Source organism: Bubalus bubalis, chromosome 23 (genome assembly GCF_019923935.1).
Source record: "Bubalus bubalis isolate 160015118507 breed Murrah chromosome 23, NDDB_SH_1, whole genome shotgun sequence".
Lineage (NCBI taxonomy): Eukaryota > Metazoa > Chordata > Mammalia > Artiodactyla > Bovidae > Bubalus > Bubalus bubalis.
In genome coordinates, this window is record NC_059179.1 from 46532240 (window position 1) to 46553056 (window position 20817).

Genomic DNA, 20817 nt, shown 5'->3' on the forward strand with positions numbered 1-20817 from the left:
GCAAAGAAGCTTAGCTGGTGCCAATTGGTTAATAGAGGAATTTGTTAAATGGAGCTTTGCTGTTTAAGCCCCATCCCTATTTGGGCAGGTATTTTTCAGGTAACTTAATTGGTCTTTCAAACATGGAAATGCTTTAAACTTGAATATAGAAAAAAATTCCACGGGTCAGTTCATGCTTCTTGTTGGTCAGAAGACATTCTGAAGTTCTTTTGTTTGTTTTCTGTACTGGCAGCCTTTAAGCACAGCCGTCTCTCTTTTTTTCTTGTCTCCAGTGATGGATGTAACGGATATAATAAATGGAAAAGTAGATGATGAAGACAAACAACATTTCATTCCGTTTCAGCCGTAAGTATGAGACAATCCAAGTGCTTAACCCCATAGAATATGGAAAACGTGTGTTTGTAATAGTTATCTTTATAGTTCAGTTTATAAATTCAGCATGAATAGGAATTGATTGTTTTATAATAACGAGATATCTTAGTCACTTAGTGTAGGGCGTTTTTGTAGCCATAAGAAACCTGGGTCAAAGTTTATGGACTTGAAGTACAAGGTTTTACGTGTGATCCCTGACTTGGCTTATCACGTAGGACATGCAGAGTTAGAGTTCCTCTCTGGACTTGAACATCTCCTTATACCATGGATGAACTTAAAGTATTCACATTTTCAAAATACAGTACTTCAAATTCATCATGATAAGTTGCCGTCTTCCAAATAAAAAAACCAAACAAAATAAGACTGAATTCTTTTGTAAAGCAAGAATAATCCTTGTGATTTTTCTGTCCCTGGGTTGCTTCAAGTGGACGCTGCCTGTGCTTGCCATGTTTAGGGTTTGTCTAGTTCTGACCTGAAGTCTGTCAAGAGGTGTGGCGAGCTTGGAAAGCACTCCGGGAAGCTTCATTAAATTGACTCTCCAATTTGAAGGCAGTTTCCGTGGAAAAGGTTGAAAGAATTGGTGTTATTTCCCTGGAGATTAAAGCCAGAGAAGGCACTTGGATAATGGTCTGTAGTCCCTTCAAGGGCACTTCTCCACCTCACACAGAGGTGGGGAGAGAGGAGGAGGAATTAGAGTGGTTTAGGTTAATTGCAAGAGGCGGCTTCCTCCTGGCGGTGTGAAACCTTAGAGGAGCAAATGATAAATCGAGTTAGAGTGACCTGTCATAGTGCCCTGCGTTCTTGTCTTTTCTCCTCATTTCTGGTTTCTACTTGATTCCGGGCTTGAGAGAAATTTTATTTTAGGCAGTTTTGATTGTTTTCAGGTGCTAACCAAGGGAGTTTGGAGGCCCGTGATGCTGGTGGGTGGTGGGACAAATCCTGTCCTGGGGCGGGGGGGTGGGAGGGCAGGAGGCAGGGGATGCTTTCCCTTTGCATCCTGTCCTTGCAGGACAGACCACGCTCTTAGTCCCAGGCTGGAGAAGCACGTGTTCCAGGTGGAATAGAGTGGTTCCTTTGCAGGCAGGTGATCTGTTCAGACAGCATCCCCAGGCCTGGCTCAGTAGGAAGTTAGGATAACAGAAAACCATGAGTGTGCTCTAAATTGGGGTCCACATTTGTGTATTTCACCCCACAACTGGAGGCAATGGTTTGTTGTGGCTTCATTGCTTTAGAGCTATTCTTCTGTGCAACACTGTAACCTCTAGCTACGGGTAACGGTTTGAGTTCATGAAAATTAACTGAAATCAGATATTTCCTGCCTCCATCACAGTGGTCCCATCTAAAGCCTTCAGGACCATAAGTGGCTAGTGGCTGCCAGATCAGTCAGTGCCGATGGAGAACGTTCCTCTCATCATGGAATGTTCTGTTGGGTGGTGATATTAATACTGTGGAATCACAGCCAGTGATGAGAGTTACAGAGGGAGCTCGGTTCTACAAAATCTGCAAGTTTGTTTAGTAAACAAGAGGAACGTCATCTTGGAATATGAGCCGATATCATGGTAATCAATAAAGCACACCAGTATGAAATGATAATGAGTTGCCCATGAGAAAAAGAGTGCAGCCCAGTGCTGTTTAGAATGCCGTTTAGATACTAGACATCAGAGTTTCTTCATGTCCAAATGAACCACTGCGTTAAAGTTACCTGTTGCCTACTACTGTCTTCTGGGAAAAGTCAAAGAAAAAAATTTTTTTGAGTTATGGTTTGAAAAGTGAGAGGGTTATTAGTTTTAGACTCACTAATCTAAATTTCACTGGGACATGTTATGACCTGGAGATGGCAGGTTGCTGCCATCGTTTTCTGTCCTGTAGTGAAATGTCCACTTGTAAAAAAATCACATGTTCAACTTGCATTGTCGTTTGTGACTTCTTGCTCCATTAAAGGAAGACTGATATCCAGATTCATATGTTCAGTGTTAGAGACAAAACAGAAACATGATTTTAATAGCAAAATAAGCAGGGGAAGTAGTTCTTCAGGAAATGCCATGCTAATGAAACCCATTTTTTGCTCCATTAAAACTGATTTATTATATCACAGGGTAAGTTCTAGGGGAGGAATCATAGTGTACATTTCTCTCTCTCTCTGTCTTTTTAACTTGGGGAAGTAAATGAAAACAGCCCTCAGCTCCCTTGAGTCATGTGGGCTCACGGGATAAATAACACTTGTCCTTGTTTTTGGAAATCATTTTAAACATTACACACTTATCTTCTTGCTCACTGCATGTTGTGCTTGGCTGTGCTACATGGTATTTCTCTTTGCCCATGTCGCCTGTTTGTATTTATTTCCTCAGTCCTGGTACACTTTCTGTAGAAAGCTCCTGATTCATGAGTCCCCTGAACACTGATGATTTATATCCGTAATTGTGTCACAGTTTATAACTCCTCAGACATGGCTGTTGTATTCTCTGAAGATTATTCCATTGTTTTCACATTTAAATATTTTAGGCTATGTTGAGTACATAGTCTGATGGAGCAGAGTGTGTGCTTAAGCTTCCCAAGCAATTGGGTCCGAGGGATCTTTTTTTTTTTATCTTGATTTTGCTTTTCCCTTCAAAGCACCCACCGCTCGACCTATACTCTATGGCCAGGAATTACTGAAATAGAAGACATGGTCATAAACATCCCTTGGGATTAAATGCTGTTCAGTCATGTTGCTTTCAGATCAGTTCCCTTCTTTGTAAATTGTCTGATAGGCATGGAGTGTAGCTCTGGTGCACCTTTATTTCCTGGGGGTAGAGTCGAGCTTGTTTGCTTTACTTCTCTTGTGTGGTTCAGCATTTTCCTGATCAATGCTCTTCCCTGTCTCTCTTGTCACCTATCCTGTCCTTTGTCGTGCGTTGACTCGTGACGACTCTCTCTCACGCTCGGTGATGATGCTCTCTCGTGTTCCCTTGTTACCGTCACCTCTGGGTCCCTGTGCCCCTTGTCTCCTGTGGTCTTGGTCGTCCCGTGCCCTCCAGGCTCGCGTTGGACGACGCCATCCGACACAAGCCGCTGAACATGTCATCCCGTTTTTCACCCAGGGTGGCAGGGGAGAATGACTTCCTTCAGACTGTTATAAACAAAGTCATTGCTGCCAAAGAAGTCAACCACAAGGGCCAGGGTACGTATCCTATGGTTTTGTTCCTCTAAGTGTCTGTGTGCATGAGCCTGGGAATGTTCTGTGTGGTTTGAATTTTAGTTTGATGATGATCATGATGTTGGTGATGATGGTGATAATCGTGTGTGATAATGATGGTGGTGGTGAAAACGGTGATGCTGATGATGACAATGATCGTGGTAACGGCAGTGATGATGGTGATGATGGTCACGCTGAAATGCTGATGACGGCCATGATGATAACAACGATATTGATAATACTGATGATGGTACTGGTGATAACAGTGATATTGATGATGATGATGGTGATAACCAAGATGACAGTAATGATTACAAAGATACTGATGGTCATGCCGCTGACGCTGATAATGCCCGTGGTGTAGGGTAATGGTGTTACCCACTGTCCCTGCTGTACGTACAGCCCGTGAGGCTCTCCTCACTGGTCATCTTTGTAAGCACTACTGAGAACCAAGCTCCTGCATGAGAGAATGCTGACTGGGATACTAGGATTAAACACTTGCAAAGAGCCCAGAGTCGATGGGCCAGGAAGCAACTCCTTTGTTTGTCTTCCTTAGACTTCTCCAGCCGTCTCCGCTATTCAGAACACTTGAGTGACTTCAGCAGAGAATGAAATAGCCATCCCCTGCCTGTGATTTCACCTTGCTGCTTAGAGACACACAGACATTCAGCACAGCCCACCTCCCCGTGCGCGCAGTCCTTCTCGCTGCTTTTTCCTCACTCGTGTTGTGAGCTAAGCCCTGCCACGTTGTCTCGCGGGGCTTCCCCACTCCACACCCCTGAGAAAGCAGTTCCGTTTTGCACGCCGGTTCCCCTTCAGGTTTGTAATTGGGGGGAGTTCTCCTCCCTCGCTCGCCTGGCGTGCAGGCATCGTTTTTAATCCCACGCTGACAGGTTTCCCAGGGGCTGACCTTCTGTTGGCAGAGGCTATGAATCAATCACCTTGGGCTGGTGACAGTTGGCACTCGCCTGGCCGGGAGGGCTGCTGGAAAACAAGTGTTTGCTGAGGCCCTGCCTCCAGCCGGAGGGGAAGTCACCTTCAGAGTCTCCCAGGCCTGAGACTGGTGGGACAATCCACTTGTTAGTCCTTGATTAGATGCAGGCTTGCCATGGACTCAGTGGGGCTCAGGTGAACGGACCTGTTTCATTGTCTGGTTACCTTACGTCACTCGATTTTTAAGAAACAATTATCTTGATTCTTTTCCCATTGCTCTGAGGGAGAATGTGAATCAAGTCTGAAGAACGTTCTGCAGGAATTAGCTGCTCCTGTCCCTCTGCCGGACTTCTTTTGGTTTGAACCGCCCCTCCCCCCTGGAAAACAACAAAACCAAAACCTCAGCCCCAAACATTAATGAACCATGGCCTCTGTAGACAGAGCAATTTTCAGCTGACCCAGGACCCGTCTTCTCATCAATTACCAGCCCTCCCAATTTGCACTTTAATTGAAAACCACGGGGAGACCCAATTAAAGCTGTTTGATTGGAGTCACTCTGGGGCGGGGTCCCCAGGCCTCGGGCTTCTCTTGCAGCGTCATCAGAGTTTTGATCCAGTTTTATTACAGGGGCACCTGGGAAAAGTGGAGACTGCTGGCAGGCCAGCCGGAACTTGCTGAAAAAGAGGACCCAAGCCCCGCCTCTGTCAGTCTCCTTGTTACTGTGGCCAAAATCTGTGTCACGGAGATGGGCTGAGGCCAGGGTCCCCGATTCCTTGAACTTCTCGGGGAGGAGAGGTGGTTTCAGGTCATGGTAAGAGCTAAGTGACAAGGGCACTGACTGCTTTCAAGCGGACCGTTGTGGCTTTCTGAACCAAAATGACCTTGGGCCATGTCACTAGCTCGTTGGCCTTGAAACAGACGTGAGGGAGTGACCTTTTTCTGGGGCTCACTCTTAGGCCTACTTCAGTGCTTTCCAGGGAGAGCTGGGCAGGGCCCAGTAAATGCAGCACAGAGCAAGCTGCAGGGTCTCTGGGGCTTTGCCCAGCAGAGCTCCTGTTCCCATCGGTGGTGACCCCTCAAGTCACTGTCAAGTCCATGGAGCCATGGAGGGACTTGGAGAAACATGACCTGTCCCTTTTGTACTGGCTTCCAGGCTTTGGCCTAGTTTAGGTTTGCATCTACCTCTTTCCTTTTCACAGTAGACAGCATCTCTTATATTTAGCCCAAGTTATTCTAAAGCCTGGACCCAGAGGTCCTGGGATTTTACCTGGATGTTGAATCCTCACATGCGTCCATCCATCTGCTCCTGTTGTTTGAAATGCATGCATGCATGCCTGCTAAGCTGCTTCATATGTGTCCACCTCTGGGACCCCAGGGACTGCAGCCTGCCAGGCTCCTCTGGCCATGGGGTTCTCCAGGCAGGGACACCGGAGTGGGTTGCTGTACCCTCGTGCAGTTTATTTTCCCAACCTAGGGATCGGCCCCTGTTTGAAATACAGCATATGCTAATTCCCTTGTGTTAGGTACTCTGATTAAGCAAAAGTCAACCTGAAATGCACTTTTCCTTTGAAAGTTGGCCTCATTTCCTCCCCTGAGGAAGTGTTTTAAGCCTAGCATAAACAGGAAAAATTAATCTCTGTGTTTAAATTATAACAAGCGATGTTACCTACTTACTGGTTTATCAATGAGTTGAGCAAACTGGTACTGATGTTATCTTCTGATGGGTGGGGGGACGTGGGAGAGGGGTGTCCTGCAGAGCTGAGTAAGCAGGCCAGGCCCCCAAGGGCTCAAGGATGGGGAGACCCTGACCTGCCTCCTGAGAGTGACCCCTCCACCCCTGCCAGGACGGCATGTCGTTAAAGACAGCTGACAGAGCCACTGCTTTGCCTCCTGCCTTTGACTTCATTAAGTGTTGGCTTTCTCCCCTTTTATTGTTTGATCGCTGCTCCAGGAGTATTTTATACAAAACGCATTAGCTTTGCAGAGGGAGGGAGGGCGGGCAGGCAGGGCTCACAGGGTCACCGTGCTCTCTCCTGGGGATCCTTGCATCTTGTTTCTAGGGCTTGGAAGTCCCTGTTTCCCCCTTGGAGAAGGGGGTTGGGTGGCATGAGTCCCCCCTTTGCTGCGGCATTGTGAAACAGGGAGGGGGCCGCCCTGACTGCCACCACCCCAGTCGTGTGGGTGGTCCACTGGTGCCCACAGCCCGGTGCTCCATGGTTTCCGTGGTTTCCCTTCTCAAAAGCCCGAGAGGACTGGGTATTTTCGTGGGTTCATGAAGCTGCCTGTGTACCTCCCCAATCCTCCTCTGCTATCATCCTTCTTGGGAGAATGGGAAATGATAGCCTTCTCAATCCCCTCCCAGCAAAATGCTACCTTCTGATTTATCTTCAACATATTATCAACTCTGAAGAGTCATCAGGCCTGGGCGAGGGTAGCACGTAAGTGCTGCCATGTCCTTAGGGTGTGCCAACGCGGGACTTGTGTCCCAGGTGGTCAGATGCTGGTACCTCCCCCGTGCCAAGCTGCTCTTCCCTGGCAGCTCTCCTTTTTCTCATCCACCTCTACTTTCTCTTAAGACATTGCCTGGTGAATTAAAAACTGCTGATTCATTGAAATAGATTTCGTGAAGACTTCTAAAAATGTACAAGATATGAATATGTACGAGATATAACATGACTCACGCATCTGTTGCTTTCCTAGGTTTGTGGGTAACGTTGAAATTACTTCCTGGAGATATCCATCAGATTAGAAAAGAGTTTCCTCATTTGGTAGACAGGACCACAGCGGTGGCTCGGAAGACGGGCTTCCCGGAGATCATCATGCCTGGTAAGAACGGATGCATCCTTTAGTCCTTCTGCGCATGTGCTGGATGTGGCCGCAAGGGGAGTGTTTGTGTAGCTTGCCACAAAGAGAGATGTGTACATGGGAACTCAGGCAAGCAGAGAGCGAAGCGTGTAAAGCCCAGCGTGGTGGTGGGTCATTCCCACAGACAGGACTGCGGTCAGAGGGACAGCTAACCAGGGATCAGGCCCAGGGAGGAGGTCTCTCTTGGCTATATTAATTGTAATCTGGGAGCAGTCGTGTGGAGTGACTCCTGGTGAAGCAGGAACAGGGACAAGAGGATGGAATGAGCATTGGCCAAAGAGACGTCCAGGTGGTTTCTGTCGCCGGCTGGGGAAAACGCCGCCGTGATCGCAAGCAAGCCCACCGCTGGCCCGTGCTCTGTTGTCGCCCCAAGATGCCTGCCATGTCTTCTGCCCGCCTTGTCTGGCAGGGAAGGATGGGTGTGTGACATCCCACTCACCCTGGCTGAGAGCACGGAGCAGGTTTGGCCGGTGATAATGCTTAGTGATGTGGTAGAGGGTGAGCAGGCAGGGGACCTTTTGGAGAGCCTGTGCAGAATTCACTTTTTGGCTCCAAGGAATGGATTGATGATGATGGTGGGGCAGGCTTACAGGTCTGTTCTGTGATTCCTAACAGCGTTTGAATTGTCCAGAACATGTTCACAATGAAGGGAGTACAGTTTGGGTAAATGCACCCTAGTATGTTCCACGTTTTGAAAATAGCCCTCTGGGTCGGTTACGGGTTAAATGACTCTCCCCCAGAGTGGTCCACCACCCTGAAACCCCACCCCCTGGCCTCAGCTGTGAGTGTGCAGGCTGGGGTCACACACCTTGCTGGGTGTCTCACCTCTGCCCCTCTGTGGCCCTGGGCAGGTTACCCCATCTCTCTGATCTGTGTTTCCTCCTCCCAGGCATGAGAACAATACTATTCCTACCTGGAGATCTGGCTGGAGTTAGGATGCTTAAGGGTTTAAGTATCAGAAAGCATGCGACCAGCTCAGACAGCCTCACCCTGGGAATATTTGTCGGTCATGTGGCTGAGGGAGAGAGACAGCCTGCTGCCGGGCCAGCCTGGACTGCCAGCTGTGTTTCTCTGCACCGTCTCCTCTGCAACTTAACTTTATCCTCTGGGGACAGGTCATGCTGGCACCCAGCTTCTTCCCAAATCCCAGTGTCCTGAAGCAGATGACATGCTTTCCATCCAGTATTTCCAAACAGGAAGACTGATTGTCATCTGACCCGGCCTGCTCAGGACCCCTGGGTGCCCTGGACAGTGACAGGCCGGGGTGGGGACAGGTGTATGTCAGCCACTGGGACTTCTCGGAGGGGGCAGCTCCTCCCGAAGACAAAGGTTGGATGAGGGAGACAGGGACACAGTCTGGATGGACATCTGATTAAGAGGAGGAAGGAGGAGCAGGAAGGGACAGCCAGCACGCATGAATATACAGGTTCGGTGAGGAAGCCCGTGATGTTTACACCTGGTTCCCACTCAGGTGTGTGAGTTACCATGCCAGTACCACCCCCATCCAACCGTGGTTAAGCTTATTATACTGATAATGAGATCCCATATTAAGGTTAATCTGTGATATTTACAATATGATTTTAGTTTCCAAATAATGTTCATATTAATCATCAGATTTGATATCATGAGATCTTGGGAAGCCCGTGAATCTTTATCCCTGATATCTGTGGGACACTTTTTGGTTTGCAGATAATGTTGCCGTTATTACCTAGCTTGATCCTCAAAAGGATCCTGGAAGCCTCCACATGGGTGTTGAACTAATTCCCATCACAATTAAGCTGCAGCCTCAAGTCACATGGCTAATAAGCAGTGGAAATGAGGGCAAACCACCCTGTGGTCAGCACTTGCCTGCAGCCCCCGGCGCAGGGCTTTGCTGTAGGTTCACAGGGAAGAGCCGGTCACTCAGGTGATTCAAAGTTATCCCTTTGTTTATTATAGGGCATTTCAGGGACATGTTACCTCTGTTCCTCCAGGCAATTATGGCTCATTGTCAATGCTGTTAAACTGATAGGAAAAGACATCTAACATTGGCTAGATGGAGTGTTAGCCAGTCTCACCTGTACAGGATGAAAGCGTGACACATAGCACGTTTAGAAACGATGGGACACCTATTGCTTGTGGAAGTCGTCTGCTCTGTACACAGCTAACGGATTTGGACTTCTAGTGGATGTATCATTTACATGTGGATTTGAGACGCAAATTGATACGTGAGGACAGCGTCACTGTCAGCAGGAGCCCTGTGTGCACAAGGGTGCTTCAGAGTTAGCGCTTGTTTATTTTAAGGGCAGTTCAGGGGCATGTTCTTTCTCCTCCCTCTCTCTCTCCAAGTGATTGGGAAACCTGGGGAACTTCTAGTTCACACTGGTTGGGTCTCCCTTACGATTGACAGACTTAAAGAGTAAGTCTAAACCTCTAAGATAATCTCCTAGTAGGTTTGTGGGAAACCTGTACAGCTGACCATTGTTCTGGCTTGTTTGGTGTGCTGAGTTGGCGCTTGGCGTTCCTGCAGTGAGCAAGCCCGGCTTGAGGGACTCACCCATGTTCTCTGGGGCTGAGGGATGCTGAGAGGCTGGGAGCATCTTACCCTTGCGGGGCACGTTCATTCAGATCCCTACGTTTAGCCTGGTAGAACCCGTGCCATCCCGTCACACGTGTGTTTATGGAGACATGCATCTCCTTTGCACAGTGGGAGAGCTGGCCGTGCCACCGTTGTCCCTGCTTCTCACACCTTCTCGTAGCCCCCTGGAAATCCTGGGGTCCTTCTGAGGGATCCTGGTGGGGAGCGCAGTTGTCCCCTGAGCTAAGAAGGTGGCTGGAGGCATGGATGGGCCCACCGCATCTGCTTCCAGCTCCTTCCTCCCCAGAATGAGAGCCCGGGAGGCATTTGCTAAGACCCTCTCATGAGTGCCCATTAGGGATGCTGACCTCCGTATGGGATCTTACTTCTGGACTGGAGCCAGAATCTCTAGGCCAATCAGACAAGGAGACTCTGAGGTTCAGCCACCCCGCTCTCCAGCACAAGCCGCTTCTCTGGCTGCTGAAGCCCCGTGTGAAGCTGTTGTAGCCCTTTTTGATGACGGCCTTGGTACTCTGATAGAATTTTCAGGTGGAGAGATTGTACAGACCACCTGCTTGATCAGTAAGGTGGTTTAGTGGTAAGTGGCCCTGAAGGTTAAGCAACTTGTCTGAGGTCACACAGCAAGGAAATCAACTCTGAATATTCATTGGAAGGACTGATGCTGAAGCTTCCATATTTTGGCCACCTGATGTGAAAAGCAGATTCACTGGAAAAGACCCTGATGCTGGGAAAGATTGAGGGCAGAAGAGGGTGACAGAGGATGAGATGGTCGGTTGGCATCACCGACTCGATGGACATGAGCTTGGGTAGGCTCCGGGAGATGGTGATGGTCAGGGAGGCCTGGCGTGCTGCAGTCCATGGGGCCGCAAAGAGTCGCACATGACTTGGCAACTGAACAGCAGCAGCCTGGTCCTGCAGCCTTGCCTCCTGCCCCGGCTGTGCGCACCACCCTTCTGAACTTCTCCGTGGTCCGTATCAGCGATCGCAGCCCCGCTTCCTTCCAGCAGCTGCTGTGGAAGAGGTAGCCATGCACAGGGTTATTACAATGATGGCTTTTAAATGAAAGCTTAATTTAATAGTCACATACATTACAAGCCAGAATAGAGCCGTCTAAAAAGCAAAGAAAAACAAGAAACCAGCGGGATTTTTTTTTCCTTCTGGGATCCTTGTTCTTTGCCCAGAGCAGGTCGTTTGCCGCTCTTGACACAACCCTTGTCCCCTGGGGGAGGGAAGTTGTGTCAGACGTGGGAGGCGGCCAGACAGACGGCAGAGCAGCCTTCAGAGGGTAGCGGCGCTTCCTCTAAATCATGCTACTAACAAAGCTTGCAGAGTTTTCCCAATCGGACCCTTACCAGGGACTTCATGTGTTCTCAGCTGGAGGAAGCGTCTTGAGCTCATCTGTTGCGTGCGTGTGGTCTTATAATTTTTTTTTTGCACGGTTTAAGGCCCATCTCACTTTCAAATGTCTGAGTCTTTTCTTCTGCTCCCTGTGGCCTTATTCAGGAGCCGGACACCTGCCTGCCTGGAGGAGAGACGATCCTTTGCAGAAAGTTTCTTGACCCATCCCTAGTCCCCGATCCTGGGTGTCAACTCAGGACATTGGCCTGTGGTTCAATGCTGCTTTTTGTTCAACTCCTTAGTGGAATGGAAAGGAGGCCAGCGTTGCTGGTGATCCTCGGGGTGCTGACTGCTGAGTCGCAGATGACAGGGCTGGTGATGTGGGTTGCAGTGGGCCATGGATGCTGAGGGTTGGGGTGATAGTAGGGTCAGTGCAGACCCACTGACCGCATCTGAGCTGCTCTGGGCACAGGCTGCCCACGGAGTGTAGGAGCCCCCTGCCCACGAGAAGCCCCGAGCAGATAATTGGGGGCTGAGACATTTTCCTCTTTCTTGCGAGTCTTACAGTGATGATGCAAATTGCCTTTGTCATGCTATTAAATGCGGAGACTGTTTTGTAGAAAATACTTCATAATCACCTAATACAGTATTTATGATACTCTGCTCAGAGGGACAGTGAGTTTGGCAAAATTCACAGTTACACAATGAATAATGGATTGGTTTCAAAGGTGTAATTTTTCCCCCCCCAGGTGATGTTCGAAATGATATCTATGTAACATTAGTTCAAGGAGATTTTGATAAAGGAAGCAAGACGACAGCTAAGAATGTCGAAGTTACGGTGTCTGTTTACGATGAAGATGGAAAACGGCTGGAGGTATTTGTTGTTGCAAAGCTGAACCTGTGGTGTTGGAGTCTTACCTCCCTCGTGTGCGCCTTGCCTCTGCTTCGGAATGTGAAAAGCCAGTCTTGTTTCTCGGGAAGAACGTTTGCTCTTTCTTCCTTTTCCCTTACCCAAAAGGGCTGGTTTCCACCGGGTCCTGCAACTGGACGGTCTCTGGATGTCCCTGGGGTCCTGACCACCTTTGCCAAACCCCTCCTGGGCCCCCACTTGCCAGCGTAAACCCAAGGCTTGGAGGGCGAGTGGCCACACTAGATGTTCAGATACTGTTGTTAGCATCTTTTGAGATGGGAGGAAACTGAGGCCCAGAGAAATCAACTTGACCAAGGTTAGCCTGTGAGAGGTGGAACTCGGGCTGGAATAGGGGCTTCTGACCTTGTGCTTTCCTGGGTGGTGGTCAGGGAGACCTCCTCCTGTGTGGTCGCGGCACCCTGCAGCTGTCCTGGGACGGACTTGAAGACCATGGCCTCCTCTGAGGACTGGAGGCTGAGCCCAAGCAGGAGTCCCTGCCAGCTGCCTCTCTGGACCATGACTGCATCCTGGGCTTCCCGGGGCCCACGTGGCCCAGGGCAGTAACTTGCGGGTACCCATGAGGCTCGGCTCTGCCTGGAGGTGGGTGCATCCTTTGTCTCTGGCCGACATCCAGTGGCCCTGCCCTGCCATCTCTCTGGAAACAGGCCATGCTGCTCCTGGGCTTTACTGGTGTTTCCTTAGAATCGAATGGTCAGTGTCTATGGCTGGAGGAAGAGGATGGAGAAAGGTCAGCTCCTTTTTGATCTGTAGCTCTTTTCTCCAGCCACCAGGAGACAGGCGGTTTCCTGCAGGTCAGGGTGAACGTTACTAGGGGTACCGAGGGTGGAAGACAGTAGCATCTCTGGACCGTGTGGCCATCAAGATTTGGATGTCTGCAGGCAAGGTTATCTGCTGGCCGCCGGCCCCAGCCCGTCACTGGGTGGGGTGTGTTCTGTGGGCTCCACTTTGTTGGCATTCCCGGGGCAACCTTGCTCCTTCTCCCGGCTCATCTAACAGGGGCGGGAGGAGGAGATGGATGCAGTGTCAGGCTCGACTAGGGCTGATGCGAACTCTTTATGCTTCTTTTAAAGCATGTGATTTTCCCGGGCGCTGGTGATGAAGCGATTTCAGAGTACAAGTCGGTGATTTACTACCAAGTGAAACAGCCGCGTTGGTTTGAGACGGTTAAGGTATCATCTCCATGACCCTGTTCTCCCATGGGGCGGGTTATGAGATGCTCATTTGTATCCCGAGGAGGTCGCCCCCTCACACCTCCCCCCGCTCCCCAGGGCTGCCTGCCAGTGGGTACCCTCTGCCAACCCTGGGGCGCTTTCAACAAAGTCATTCAGGAAGGTTGCTAAGGAACCTCGCTGGGGTTTCTTGGAATTTACATTTACTCTCATCTCCTTTTGGATGTAAAAGCAAGACTTTCCTGGAGACAAATGACAGAGTCCTTTACAGACTGCTATTGTCTGTCTCTTCTCAGGTCTGTTTTATGTAAGGCGTGCTGTCTTTACAGCAAATGGAAAAAAAAATAGCGTTGATAGTACATGGAGGACATCACTGGGGAGATGGATCCTGTTCCCTCAGCTGTGATGCTCCGAGATTCCTAGTGCACCCCCCGACACCCCGCCTACCATGAACCAGCCCGCACTCTGTGGGCTTGGGTATTGGGACCCCAGGCCAGCGGCTGGCTCTGGAATGCAAACGTCAGCTATGAGATTACGGACACTCTTGGCTTAAAGGCAGTATGTGTTGGGTCTTTTTCCTTTTACTCTAAGTCCTGAAAGAACAGCCTTCTTGCTGCAGCCAAGGGCAGGTCTCCACAGTTACGAGGGAACATAGGTACCTCCAAATTGGGGCTAAAAACATAAATGGCAACTTTAAAAAATAGACGCTTCACTGTGAGGATCAGCACATAAAAAAAAAAAAAATTCAGCTTCCTCTTCCAGTCCACGTGGTATCCTGGACAGCATTATTTGGTGTCCAGGGCATTTGCCTTTGGGAAGATCACACCCTGTGGGGTAGAAGTGTGTGGAGTGTCCTAGGATGTCTCAGCGGAATGAAGCCGATTGTGGGGGAAGGTGCCGTAAAGGTGCTGACTTTCCCTGTTTATCCCGCAGGTGGCCATCCCCATCGAGGACGTGAACCGCAGTCACCTCCGGTTTACCTTCCGACACAGATCATCCCAGGACTGTGAGTAGCCACACGCTTCGTTAGCCCCTGTGTATTTATTATTGTGCATTTATTCTGGATTCTTCTAGACGGTGGTTACCGTAACACAGGGAGGTCTTGACACTCTAGCTCCATGTCCAGGGGAACTCAGTCCTGTGAAGTGCTGTCTACTCTGGTTGAGCTGCTCCCTGGAGATCTTCATTTTCTTCTCGAATTTGTCCAGTGAGGTGCCCTTCCTTCCTACTCTACCCTTGGATTTCGTCTTTCCCATTTGTTTTGTGATCCTGTCCCATCCGTCAGAAAATCGCTGAGCTATAACAGACAGATTTCACAAATTGCTTTTAATGCTGTTTGTGCTGGTGCTGAAATCCCTGAGCCCTCTCTGGCTTTGCTGGCGGCCACTGGCGTCTGGAACTCAGGCCGACCTTTTCTCGCCGGTGCTGGTATAGCCTTGGACGTGATGCCAAGACTTTGGGAGGAAAGAATGGCTGTTCGCATCACTTACCTTCCAGAAGGATTTAGCATCAAAGATGAAGTTTGTCTCACAGCCTGTGTTGAATTCATTGTCTGCTAAGGATGTAGCCCTCTGTTAGCCACCAAGTACAAAGTTACACGGGGAAGATGCGTTACTGCCCTATGTGGGCTGTATGCATCTGGCCGTCAGCTAAGATTTGGGAACGCAAGTGATGATACAGTTGTATATGTAGTGGCATCAGGGGAAGGGTGGCCTCAGTGGGCGTGTTTATCACCCACGACCCTGTGGGGACCAGAGCCACAGGGGTGGGCGGGGTCCTCAGCCCTGACTCTGTGTGTGTTTCCAAATCTCAGCCTGAGGGGGAAATGCCCGGGGGAGGGGGGGTTGATGACCAGGCAAAGTGGAAGCTGCCCTCCTCTTGGCACAGTGCTTGGCATAGAATCAGTTCAGTTCAGTTGCTCAGTCATGTCTGACTCTTTGTGACCCTATGGACTATAGCACGCCAGGCTTCCCTGTCCATCACCAACTCCAGGAGTTTACTCAAACTCATGTCCATTGAGTTGGTGATGCTATCCAACCATCTCATCCTCTGTCAACCCCTTCTCCTGCCTTCAATCTTTCCCAGCACCAGGGTCTTTTCCGATGAGTCAGTTCTTCGCGTCAGGTGGCCAAATTATTGGAGCTTCAGCTTCAGCATCAGTCCTTACAATGAACATTCAGAACTGATTTCCTTTAGGATGGACTGATTTCCTTTAGGATGGACTGCTTTGATCTCCTTGCAGTCCAAGGGACTCTCAAGAGTCTTCTCCAACACCACAGTTCAAAAGCATCAATTCTTCAGCGCTCAGCTTTCTCTAGTCCAACTCTCACATCCATACATGACCCCTGGGAGGTTGGCCTCTGAAGGCACATATCTGCCCACATCCACAGAAAACATCAGCTGATGCATCTGGAATTGCCAAAAAGTTGCAGAATGGTGTTAGACCGTTCACATACCAGCACCAAACTTTCCCAGCAACTTTCTCAGCTTTCTTTATAGTCCAACTCTCACATCCATACATGACTACCACCACAGCCTTGACTAGATGGACCTGAGGCAAGTCCTGGAGGCTGTGGTTGGCTCTGCACCCTGCACAGTGGAAGTCGTGGTGGCGGGGGGCAGGAGCTGCTGGGGAGGTGAGGGTGGGGAGCCCCGCTGCAGGGCAGGCAGAGTTCTGGAATGCACAGAGAACTTCTCTCAGAAGCATGCTCCCCCTTTAGAACACCATCATTCCCCCTAATTAATAGATTAGACTAGGGCAGAGGGATCTCTCCGGTAGCATTTTAATTTTCCAAATCCTTGTTTTCCTTGTCAGTTTTTAAGTACTCATTACAGACATGACGCTATCACGATACAGTTGCATAATTAATGAAGTCTCCCCAGCCACAGCTGGCGGGGTTGGGGGAATGTGTGAGCATAGCAAGTGTGATGATGGTGAAGTCGGTGGGCCACCCTAGCGATGAGGGCCACCGGGGGGCCCTCGACGCCGCCTCGTCTGCACACACTCTGGGGCAGAAATGGGGCGAGCTGAGGCCACACTGCACCCCCTCCCTACTGTCCCCAGCAAAACATGTTGCTTTACCTCTTCTGGAAGCAGGTGACGGGGTTTCTCACACTGGGCTCCGTCCTTGGGGTTCCTGGGAAAGTTTGGTGCTGGTATGTGAGCGGTCTAATGCCGTTCTGCAACATGTTAGCAATTCCAGATGCATCAGCTGATGTTTGCTCTGGATGTGGGCAGATGTGTGCCTTCTGAGCCGACCTCCCAGGAGTTTCCCTTCTTTGTAGGGGGGCTGGCTGGGTGGGCAGCCCTGCCTGCCCTCTGGGGCATGAGGTCTTCTCCTGTGACTCCTGACGTGTAAATGTGTTGTCTGCCTCGTCATGGCTGCTAATAAACATGCGATAAATGCAGTCCATTCCTGATGTAAAGAGGCAGAGTGTTAATAATTTAAAGGTGCGCTTTAAAATTCTGTCCTACTTAATAGTAAGGCTGGGGGAAGCTGTCTGCTGGCAGGTATGGTCACGTGTCTTGAACCACGGCTGATTTCAGAGACATGCTTTAATGTTCTTCATGTTTGCCCAAACTTAGAACCTGGTGGATCAGATGGAAAAGAGTCCACCTGCCATGCAGGAGGCCTGGGTTTGATCCCTGGGTTGGGAAGATCCCCTGGAGGAGGGCATGGCAACCCACTCCAGTATTCTTGCCTGGAGAATCCCATGGACAGAGGAGCCTGGTGGGCTACAGTCCATGGGGTCACAAAGAGTCGAACACGACTGAGCAACTCAGCACAGCACAAACTTGGAAGGATCTCTTCCTTCTCTCTTGAACACTGAGAAGTTTTATGTTTTCAAAAACCCTTTCACCAAGTTATTTTTTGATTCCTAGGGTACATATATTTTGCTTTTATCTGTCCTTTTATCTTTGGTTAGTCAATTATCACCCACCTCATTAGCTAGCATTTATTGAGCACCTATTATATTCCAGGAATGCGAAGATCAATGAGATATACTATCTCATGCAGTGATGTCGTAGAGTAAGTATTTTGAGCCTCTGACTCAAGGTGGGCAGATGTATTGCTCTTGGACCTCTGTTGTTTCATCTCTAAATATAGAATCTGGGATCTGTAATTTTAAAGTTATTTTCTAGCCTTGAACTCAATGGTTCCATGCTGTGTTCAGCTTGCATCTCTGAAAATTCATCGCACATCCATTTCTTCAGCCCAGAGGCCTCATTCATGTCTACCTGTTCGGGCACCCGCCCACCCTGGAGCCTGCACTCCCCTCTGCTCACCAGCCCCACTGGCTGTCAGCCCCCAAGCAAGCCAGGCCCTCCTTTTTAGGGCCTCTGTATTTGGCCATCTCTTTTCCTGGAGGGTTTACATTTTGGGTCATACGTAGTCTATCTTCGCAGAGAGACCTTTCTGACCATCCAGCTGGGTCATCCCTGTTCCCATCATAATGCTTTAACAAGCTCCCGACTTTTGTTTTCTTTGTTATGTGAAAGAACTCGTTTGTTGGCGTCTCCCCAACTAGAACAAATGTTTATTGAGTATCTGATATATAGCGGCGACTACCTTACACACTGGGGAAATAGCAGTGAAAAAGTACACAACGTTTCTTTCATGGGAAAACCCAGTGGATGAAGCTAATGATAAATTTTCACGCATACACACACACACACGCGTGCACACACTCGGCGCATGCACACACATGCGCACACGCAGGTGCACACACACAGTACAGGCTTGGTAATCTGGTAGTGATAGGGATTTGTCTTAATCTGCTGGGCAGTCATAGCAAAGTACCACAGACTGGGTGATTTAACAGTGGAGATTTCTCACAGTTCTGGAGGCTGCAGGTCTGAGCTCAGGGCACCTGTGTGGTCGGGTCTGGTGGGAACCCTCTTCCAAGTTGCAGACGGCCACCTTCTCACTGTGAGCTCACATGGAGGAGGACAGAGCTGGTGTCTGTTCTGTTTCTTATAAGGGCCCCCGTTCTATGGGGTCAGAGCCTCAGCCTTGTACCACTCAACCTTAAGAGCCTCCTTTTAGGCCTTTTCTCCAGTACAGCTGTGCGGGGATTAGGCTTCAGCCTAACAATTTTGTTGAACAAATCAATATCTAACAGTGTGAATGACCGGCCATTGTGAAGACCGGTCAGCTGAGTGCCAGGTAGGACCAGGGTCTGCAATTGCTCTTCTGGGCAGGCTGGTCGCTTCCAAGCAGGTGACTCCTTGGTGGAAACTTGAATGAAATGAAGAACTGAGTCTCCCATGCTGATTTTGGGGGAAGAACTTCCTCGCCAAAGCGAATGAAATTTCATGCTCAGGTGTTTAGTCCGCCTGTGACTTACATTAGTGGAGGTCCAAGGTGGTCATCTCTCTGTCTTGACTTTCCGTGTTGACCGTCTGTTTTCTCAGGGAAGGATTTGCCCCTTATAGTGGTCACTTGTGATGGCCTGTGTGTTCTGCCATGTTTATCTGTGAATCTCTAGGCTGCAAACACCGTCTTCACTGTGAGTTCTTTCCAGTTACTCTTGGCTTTCAGTATTGCAGACTCCTCTCCATGTTCCCCTTCAAAACATCCTTCTGCTCTTGGCCCTTTACTCCAGGTTCTGACTTGAACTTCCACGAGGAAACTCTAACATTGCTCTGAATTTACAGATTAGTTTGAGCCCAAGGATCCCTTTGTGATATGTGAACATTGTCTCCATCTCCGTGTTTATGTTTACTTCAACATCTGTCAAAACAGTTTTGTAACTTTTTCAGAAAGGCAGCTCTCGTGGCATTTTATGATGTTATTTTTGTTGTGACGGCTGTTGAAAATGATTATTGATCTCTGTTGCAGCTAAGGACAAATCTGAGAAAATATTCGCCCTCGCTTTTGTAAAGCTCATGCGCTATGATGGGACCACCCTAAGGGACGGGGAGCACGATCTTATCGTCTACAAGGTGCGTTCTTTTTTCTGTTGGTGTGATGCTGTTGATGTTGACTGCTTCAAGCCTCTTTGGGCTTCCTGGCCTGAGTGGACATCTCCCATCTTTGTGGCAACAATGCTCTCTAGCAACTTTTAATTCTGAAAATGAACATTTCAGATGACCAGCTTTTTAGCTGTTCCTAAGGGGAGATGTTTGTTTTAGTCGCTAAGTCATGTCTGACTCTTAGCGACACCATGGATACCAGGTTCCTCTGTCCATGAGATTCTCCAGCAAAAATACTGCAGTGGGCTGCCGTTTCCTTCTCCAGTGGATCTTCTTGACCCAGGGATTGAACCTGCATCTCTTACATCTCCTGCATTGGCAGGCACATTCTTTACCACTCGAGCCACCTGGGAAGCCCATAATAACACATTAGATTCTGTTTAAAAAAATGCTCTGTGAGTGTGAATTCATCTAGAGGGACAAGGGAAATATTAAAAATAAGCAGTTTAGCACAGGATCTCAGTTCAATATTATGGCTGTTTTTTCCTATTATTATTATTTTTTGACTGTGCAGCATGTGGGATCTTAGTTCCCTGACAAGAGATCAAACCCATGCCCCCTGCAGTGGAAGTGAGGTGTCCTAACCACTGGGTCACTGGGGAAGTCCCCTGCTCAATATTATTTAGCAAATTAGTCGGGAAAATAATTTATACAAGAATAGACACATGTAGATGTGTAACTGTAGGCTTCCTTGGTGGCTCAGTGGTAAAGAATCTACTTGCAATGCAGGAGATGCAGGTTCAATCCCTGGGTTGGGAAGATCCCCTAGAGAAGAAAATGGCATCCCCACTCCAGTATTCTTGCTTGGAAAATCCCATGGACAGAGGAGCCTGGTGAGGTGCAGTCCATGAGGTCGCAGACGAGTCGCACACAGCTTAGCAACTAAATAACAGCAACATGTATAACCGGATCACTTTGTTGTGTGCCTGTAAGTAAGCACAACGTTATCAGCCAGCTGTCCTCCAATAGAAAACATTAAAAAATTAAGTAAACTGTTTAGGAAATAGTAGAAAACAAATGTCATGATGGTTCAAAGGATTAAGAATCACAAGGGGGTAGAAAAAATTGCCTGGTGCCATGAGTCGCGTGTGACCTGTTGCGGCCTTAAACCCGCAGGCGGAAGCGAAGAAGCTGGAGGACGCGGGCACGTACCTGAGCCTGCCCTCCACCAAGGCCGAGCTGGAGGAGAAGGGCCACTCGGCCACAGGCAAGAGCATGCAGAGCCTTGGGAGCTGCACCATCAGCAAGGACTCCTTCCAGATTTCCACGCTCGTGTGCTCCACCAAGCTGACCCAGAACGGTGCGTGTGGGGTGTGGAAAGTTGCACGGCTCTCCGCACGTTTTCTCCTTCTGCCCCCTCTTTCTCGTGCCCCCTGCTGGATGCAGGAGGCTTCCCCAGGTGCCTGACTCCTACCCGTGAGCCCTTCATTGCTCTGTGATGGTCTGTGTGGATGCTGATGACGGGGAAAGAGGGCGGTG

At 49.2% G+C, this 20817-nt stretch overlaps 1 protein-coding gene across 2 annotated transcripts in view; it reads left to right on the forward strand.

Moving 5' to 3' along the window:
• The window catches only part of DOCK1 (dedicator of cytokinesis 1), a 559970-nt gene that overhangs the window by 83367 nt on the left and 455786 nt on the right, over positions 1-20817 (forward strand). Inside the window, exons 11-18 of one of the 2 annotated variants that reach the window (XM_025273840.3) lie at positions 273-345; positions 3390-3532; positions 7181-7306; positions 12011-12135; positions 13263-13361; positions 14295-14367; positions 19205-19308; positions 20455-20638. In XM_025273840.3, the coding sequence (XP_025129625.1) occupies positions 273-345; positions 3390-3532; positions 7181-7306; positions 12011-12135; positions 13263-13361; positions 14295-14367; positions 19205-19308; positions 20455-20638 (927 nt within the window). The remainder of the gene's footprint in view (positions 1-272; positions 346-3389; positions 3533-7180; positions 7307-12010; positions 12136-13262; positions 13362-14294; positions 14368-19204; positions 19309-20454; positions 20639-20817) is intronic. The other variant, XM_025273841.3, reaches the window with a different exon arrangement.